This window comes from Peromyscus maniculatus, chromosome 22 (genome assembly GCF_049852395.1).
Source record: "Peromyscus maniculatus bairdii isolate BWxNUB_F1_BW_parent chromosome 22, HU_Pman_BW_mat_3.1, whole genome shotgun sequence".
Taxonomy (NCBI): domain Eukaryota; kingdom Metazoa; phylum Chordata; class Mammalia; order Rodentia; family Cricetidae; genus Peromyscus; species Peromyscus maniculatus.
The window spans coordinates 10,944,212-10,952,159 of record NC_134873.1 but is presented as its reverse complement, the minus strand read 5'-3'; the positions used below and the strand labels follow the sequence as shown (position 1 = coordinate 10,952,159).

Here is a 7,948-nt window from a genome sequence, read left to right as displayed (position 1 = left end):
AGGACTTCCTGTTCTTCCTGATCTTTGGGCTGGGAACTTGGTCACAGCACTATTTTTCAACTGTGAGTTCATAGGATGAGGCTCAGAGGGGTACAGCCAGCTTCCCAGGAGTCATCTTGTCCCTTGCAAGGGGCATTTGAATCCAGAGTTACTAGGCTTAGGAGATGCAGCTCACTGTCCTCACTATTCCCGTCTGTGAGAACACCAGTTTCTGCTCTAGGTAGTAGTGATTGTTTCCTCGGTAATGACCCTCCCGTCTGTGGAGGTGAGCAAGCAAAGCCTGGCATACTGTGGTAAATTCACTCCTATGCTGAGTATATGTTGAGGGAAGATTTCTATCTAAGCCTCCTCTTTAAGCTAGATGGCTAGAGGGGTGTCTGGGAAGAGCTCGTGAGAATACATATAAGATCTTTTCTCTGTATCAGCGGCTCTCAACCTTCCTAATGCTGTGACCCTTTAATATAGTTCCTCATGTTGTGGTGACCCCTAACCACAAAATTATTGTGTTGCTACTCATAACTATAGTTTTGCTACTGTTATGGATTGTAATGTAAATATCTGATATGCAGGATATCTGATATGGTCATTTGACCTCAAAGGAGTTATGACCCACAGGTTGAGAACAACTGCTCTATATATAACAATAAATTGGTATTGAGTCAGCTAGCTCTGAGATTGGTTCCAAGAGCCATTCCCTCAGAAGCTGGGAGGTGTATGTAGCCCCAGAATTTGGTCGATAGGAAGATTGCAAGTTCCAGTGAGGCCCTTCTTTAAAAAAAAAAAAAAAGCCATCACCTCACTTGGAAATTTCAAATTCTCTTTTGTTCCCAAATATCTTCTTTCTGATCTTTCTGATGAGTTGGCCTCATGGCTTGCTGATTAAGGTCTGTACCTGAGCCTGCAGCTCACCCTTGACTAGATTCTGGCTCTGCTGAAAAGATTAATTGCAATGCTTTTTGAAAAGATGTATTTTTTGGGGGGAGCTAAGGACAGAACCCAGGGCCTTGCACTTGCTAGGCAAGCACTCTACCACTGAACTAAATCCCCAACCCAGATGTATGATTTTTTTATATTATGCATATGAATGTTTGCCTGCATGCACCATGTGCATACAGCTGCTTGCACAGCTTGGAAAGAGTGTCAGATTCCCCAGAACTGGAGTTTGCAGGTGGTTGTGAGCTGCCATGTGGGTGCTGGGACTTCGAATCCAGGTTCTCTGCAAAGCAGCCGGTGATCTTAACCACTGAACTATCTCTGCAGATGGTGTTGAGACAAGATCTCACTATGTAATTCTAGCTAGCCTTGAACTCACTATGTAAATGAGGCTGGTTTGAACTCACAGAGATCTGCTTTCCTCTGCGTTGGGAGTTCTGGGGTTAAGTCAGGGGCCACCATGCCCCACTCAGACTGTTTTTTAAGGCAGTGTCTCACATAACACAGCTGGCCTGGGACTCACTATGTAACCAAGGATGACCTTAGTCTCTTGGTCCTCTTTCCTCCACCTCTGGAGTGCTGTAGTACAAGTTTTTGTCACTGTGTCCAGAGAGTCAAGTTCAATTTGACAGTTTAAAAATGCATATATAGGGGTTGGGGATTTAGCTCAGTGGTAGAGCGCTTGCCTAGCAAGTGCAAGGCCCTGGGTTCGGTCCTCAGCTCTGGAAAAAAAAAAAAGACAAAATAACAAAAAAGAAAAAGAAAAACAAACAAACAAACAAACAAAAATGCATATATATAATACATATATAATATATAATACATATAATACATATATAATATATATAATACATATATAATGCATATATATATAATACATGCAATTTATTTTCTTTTTTTGAGACAGGATTTCTCTGTGGGCCAGGCTGGCCTTGAACTCACAGAGATCCACCTGCCTCTGCCCCCTGAGTGCTGGTATTAAAGGTGTGCGCAGTTTTTGAATGCGGTAAAGCTCACGTAGCAGTGCTAACTGTCAGAAGATAATCCAGCACTGCTGCGGGCATTTGTAGGCCACGCAAATGTCACTCTAACTGTCCTTTTCATCTTTATGGTGGTGCTGGGCACGGTCCGTCAGGCTTGGTGCATGCAGGATGAGCCTTCCACTACTGGTGAAATTATTAAGACTACTCCACGTAGTTAAAAGGGAGGTTTATTAGTGGCGTAACTTACAAATGAAGGGATAGGTAGGTTGCAGGGTCTGGGGAAGATGTAGCACAGTCTGGCGGTGTTCTCTGGAGAACTCTGCTCTGTCTACCTCTAGCGTCCAGGGTCCAGGAACCAAGAGAGCCTGCACATCTGGATCTCCGATCTTCAGGGCCCTCTCATGGCCCCACCTTGTAGGCGTGACAGTTACCGAAGCCTCAATGGGGGTTGGAACTTCCAAATCAAAGCTGGAATGGCTACCCACTACATCCTTCCGCCAAGCTGTACTCCCCAGTCCTACCTCTACCATCAGTACATTTTATCACCTCAAGAAGAAACCCCTTCTTCACTAGTTGCCACTCCTTAGCTCGTTCCCCAGCCCCTGGCAGCTGCACTCTGCTCTCTGTGGACATTTTACATAAACGGAGCTATTTGGGGCTGGGGAGATGGCTCCCTGATAAAGAGATTGCTATGCAAGCATGAGCATCTGAGTTTGGATCCCCGGCATCCATGCGAGAAGCTGTGGACAGTGACCCACACCTGTAACTTCAGCACTAGGGTATGAAGGTGGGAGGCTCCTTGGTGTTTGACAGCCAGCCATGGTGGCTGAAATGAGAATCTGAATCCGTGAGAGAATTTGTCTCAAAAACTACGGTAGAGAATAATAGAGGATGTCAGCTATCTACATGTGCACACACCCAAACACACTTCATCTAGGATCTCTTTCTAGATTTAAATGAAACCATGGATGGGCTTACTGTCTTCTTCCTCCATCTAAGGATCTTTGCTTTGTGCCTGTGGTCATACCACTCTGAACGGACCCAGTCTTGTCTGCTCTTGGAAGCTAAGCTGAGTCAGGCCTGGTTAGTACTTGGATGGGAGACCTGGGAATACCTGGTGCTGTAGGCTTAACAGAACAAAACAAAACAAACAAACAAACAAAAAACCAAAAAGCGCTTTCCTTTGTGAATACTTAAAACAAAGACTTATTTGTGTGTGTGTGTGTGTGTGTGTGTGTGTGTGTGTGTGCGCGCGAGTGTGCGCGCGCGCACACATGCATTTGTGTGAATGTATGCCACATATATGTGGGTGTACACACAGGCCAGGCAGGGTGTTAGATCCCGTAGAATTGGAGTTACAGACCCAAGCATGCACTCTTATCCTCTGGGAGAGCAAGGTCTTAACCACTGAACCATCTCTCTGGGCCCTGACTTGTAATTCTTCCTCTTCTTCTTCGGTTTTCTGAGACAAGGGTTCTCTGTGTAACCCTGGCTGTCCTGGAATTTACTCTGTAGATCAGTCTGGCCTTGAACTCAGAGATTCACTTGCCTCTGCCTCCCAAGTGCTGGGATTAAGGGCATGTACCACCACCGCCTCACTAATTCTTATCTTCTTGTGCGTTGAGGAGATACCTCGCTGGCTGGGTAATAACTGAGCATTTCTGAGTCTCTCTCTCCTGTCTGCAAACCAGTGATGATCCTCCTGCCCCACCTAAGGCCTCACTGCCCTGCCTTGTCCCAGTAATCCTATCTCCTCTCAGGCTCCCGAGAAGCAGCAGGACAATGGGACCTGGCTGGTGACAGAGTTCGTGCTGGTGGGATTCTCCAACCTCCCAGAACTGAGGTCCACTCTCTTCACCTTGTTCCTCCTCACCTACCTGGTCACACTCAGTGGCAACGCCACCATCATCACCATCATCCAGGTGGACCGCACCCTCCACACTCCCATGTACCGCTTCCTGGCTGTGCTCTCCCTCTCTGAGACCTGCTACACCCTGGTCACCATCCCCAACATGCTGGCCCATCTGCTGATGGAGAGCCAGGCCATCTCCATCGCGGGCTGTCGGGCCCAGATGTTCTTCTTCTTGGGCTTGGGATGCAGCCACTGTTTCCTGCTTACACTGATGGGCTACGACAGGTATGTGGCCATCTGCCATCCCTTGCGCTACTCTGTGATCATGAGACCCGCCGTTTGCCTGTGTCTGGGAGCCTTGGTTTTCTGCTCTGGTTTCTCGGTGGCCTTGGTAGAAACCTGTATGATCTTCTCCTCGCCCTTCTGCGGCACAGGCCGCGTGGAACACTTCTTCTGTGACATCGCGCCTGTGCTGAAGCTCAGCTGTGTAGACAGCACGCACAAGGGGCTTGGCATCTTCTTCCTGAGCATCCTGGTGGTGCTGTTCTCCTTCCTCCTCATCCTCCTGTCCTACGCCTTCATCGTGGCAGCCATCGTGAGGATCCCTTCAGCCGCGGGAAGGCGCAAAGCCTTCTCCACCTGCGCGGCCCACCTCACTGTGGTCATAGTGCATTTTGGCTGTGCCTCCATCATCTACCTGCGGCCAGACTCTGGGGCCAATCCCTCCCAGGACCGCCTGGTGGCGGTGTTCTACACGGTGGTGACGCCGTTGCTGAACCCTGTGGTCTACACCCTGAGGAACAAGGAGGTGAGGGTGGCCCTGAAGAAGAACCTGGCGCGGGGCTGCGGAGTATTTAAGTAAGAACTTGAATTTGGGAGTGAACTTCTCTTATAATTAATACAAGTATATTTAAAAAAAAAAAAGACCTTGCTTTGTGCTGTTACAGCACCCTGTGCTTCCGTGAACACGTTTCCCCTGGAACTGAATTTCCCTACTCGGAAAACGGGAGGCAATCCTGCACTAGATGAAGTAACCCCGGTTGTCTGTCGGTCCCTGAGACAATCTAACCACAATAAAGGACGTCTTTTCTTTTTCCTGGTTTCCTTGACTTGATGTGGCGCAATGTGGTCTGCAGTGCCTAGTCTCACCAGTGGAGGGCACCACTGGTACCACCCAAGGCTGGAGATGGGCAGGGAGCAGTTTTTTCTTCTAATAATTTTTTATTTTATTAAATTTGTAGTTTCTTAATTTTTTTCATGCAGTATATTTTTATCATATTCTTTTTCTTCCCAGGTCCTCCCTACCTCCTTACCCACTGAACCTCACGTTAGTGTGTCATCCCACACCCGCCCCCCACCATCCCCCACCCACCCCTGCCACACTCCCCCACAACAGAGCATTTTTTGATGTTTTGTTTTGTTTTATTTGTTTTTTTTTTCCCCAGACAGGGTTTCTCTGTGTAGTTTTGGTGCCTGTCGTGGATCTCAGCTCTGTAGCCCAGGCTGGCCTCGAACTCAGAGATCTGCCTGGCTCTGCCTCCCGAGTGCTGGGATTAGAGGCGTGTGTCACCGCCGCCCAGCCATAGAGCAATTTTTAAAGAACTAGTCTGTGGGTTTTTAAATTTTATTTTGAGAACTTCATATAGAGAACGGCATCACTCCCATGCCCCACCCCGCCCCAGTGAACACAGAAAGACGGTTTTAACCAGGAGAGGGGATGAAGACAGAGGCCGGAGGTGTAGCTCAGTGGGAAAGCATGCCTGGCACACCCAAGATCCTGGACATTTTCTGTTTTTGTTTTTCTCCCAGCTGCTCGAGACTACATTTTGGTCAGGATCACACACTTAACTGCATTTTTTAAAAAGTACCTTTTGTTTTGTGTTTGTTTGTTTTTCAAGACAGGCTTTCTCTGTGTAGTCCTGTCTGTCCCGGAACTCTCTATGTAGACCAGGCTGGTCTCAAACTCAGAGAAATCCGTCTGCCTCCGGCTTCCAGAGTGCTGAGATTAAAGGCATCGACCACCTCCATCCGCTTTTAAAAACAGTGCTTTTTAAGCCAGGTGGTGGCGAATGCCTTTAATCCCAGCACTTGGGAGGCAGAGGCAGGCAGATCTCTGTGAGTTCGAGGCCAGCCTGGTCTACAGAGCGAGATCCAGGAAAGGCAACAAAACTACACAGAGAAACCCTGTCTTGAAAAACAACAACAACAACAACAAATGCTGGACACTTTCTCAAATTTGTATTGAACATTTGTATTTTTATTTTTGAGAACTGTCAATTCTGTTCATTTGCCCCTTTATTGATTATATAATTTTTTGTATTTAATTTTTCAATTCTTCAAAAAATTGAAATGAAATACATTTGTTTAGTGTATATATGCATGTATGTGGGTGCACATGTGCCACGGAGCCTTTGTGCAGGCCAGAGGACAACTTTTGGGAGTTGGTTCTCTTCTATCATGTGGGTCCCCAGGATCAAAAAAGACTACCCAGCTTGGCAGCATGTGCTTTTTCCCACTGAGCAATTCTGGCTGCCTGAATCTTGCAGTTCTTTGTATGTTCTAGTCATGAACCCACCATCTAACGCAGGGGTGGCAAAACCTGTGACTGTATCTTTGCTCTGATGGCAATTGTCTTTGCTGTGCAGAAGTCTTTTATGTGTCTGTCTATCTATCTATCTATCTATCTATCTATCTATCTATCTATCTATCTATCTATCTTTGTTTTTTGAGACAGGGTTCCTCTGTGTAGTCCTGGCTGTCCTGGAACTCACTCTGTAAACCAGGCTGGCCTTGAACTCACAGAGATCCTCCTATTTCTGCCTCCTGAGTGCTGGGATCAAAGGCGTGTGCCACCGCCCGGTGTGCAGAAGCTTTTTAATTTTATGTAACCACAGTGTCAATTCTCGGGATTACATCCTGTGTTATTGGCAACCTTCTCAGAGCTTATGTCCATATCTGAAAGTGTTTTCCTTGGCAGTTTTTTAAGTCTCATACTTAGAGGCTCAGGTCTTAGAGATCTTTGATCCATTTTTAATTGTGCAAGGCAAGAAAAACGGATCTAGTTTCATCCTTTGACATATGGATAGCCAGTCTTCCTGGCACCATTTATTTTATTTTTATGTGTTTGTTTGTGTTTTGAGAGAGGGTCTCACTATGTAGCCTTGGCTATCCTGGAACTTGCTATGTAGACCAGGCTGGCCTCAGACTCACAGAGATCCTCCTGCCTCTGCCTCTTAGTCATTTAAGGATAGGATCACATTGTCCACAGACAGAATACTTATACTGCTGCCTTTCCAGCCTGTGTCCCTTTTATTGCTTCCTCTTGTCTTATTGCTCCAGCTAAGATCTTAAGCACTACACTGAGTACACTGTGAGAATGGGCTCCCTAACCTCATTGCGGATTTTAGATGGATGCTCTCAGTGTTCCCCCATTGACTATAATCTTGGCTAGAGGCTGTTGTATGTAGACTTTGTTATGTTGGGATTTGTGCCCCCTATTGAATTTCTTTGGGGATTTTATCATGAAGGGATGTTGAATTTTATTAAAGTCCTTAACTGGTCATGGGATGTCTGTCTTTAAGCCTGTTTAATGTAAAGTGGTGTAATCCACTTACTGACTTGTGCATGTTGAACAATCCTTTTAAGTTCACTGACTTGGACATTGGGTTTATTATACACTTGTGTGATTTTAACTTGTTCTTGAATTTGGTTTGCAAAAATTTTGAGATTGTGTGTGTGTGTGTGTGTGTGTGTGTGTGTGTGTTCATTGGGTGAAAAATATATACTTGATACAAGGTGTCTTAGTTAGGATTTTTATTGCTATGAAGAGACACAATGACCACACTAACTCTTATAAGAAAAACATTTAATTAGGGTCTAGTTCAGAGGGTCAGTCCATTATTATCATCGTTGGGAGCATGGCAGCATGTAGGCAGATATGGTACTAGAACTGAGATTCCTACATCTTGCAGGCAACAGGAAGTTGACTGAGACATTGGGTAGTAGTATCCTGAGCATAGGAAACCTGAAAGCTCACTCCCACGGTGACACACTTCCTCTAACAAGACCATATCCACCTCAACAAACCCACACTTCCGAATGGTGTCCTCTCTATGAGATTATGGGGGTCAATTACATTCAAACTATCACACAGGGTCTCACTTTGTAGCCCTGGCTGGCC

At 46.2% G+C, this 7,948-nt stretch overlaps 1 protein-coding gene and 1 pseudogene across 1 annotated transcript; both read left to right on the top strand.

The window, feature by feature from the left end:
- Positions 1-244: 244 nt before the first annotated feature.
- On the top strand, positions 245-4,862 carry LOC102927120 (olfactory receptor 10T2-like). The gene is made up of 2 exons (XM_006998527.3): positions 245-265; positions 3,677-4,862. The coding sequence occupies exons 1-2, from the start codon at positions 245-247 to the stop codon at positions 4,628-4,630; spliced, it is 975 nt and encodes a 324-aa protein (XP_006998589.3). The 3' UTR covers positions 4,631-4,862.
- Positions 2,930-3,045, top strand: LOC143270324 (5S ribosomal RNA; annotated as a pseudogene).
- Positions 4,863-7,948: the final 3,086 nt, after the last annotated feature.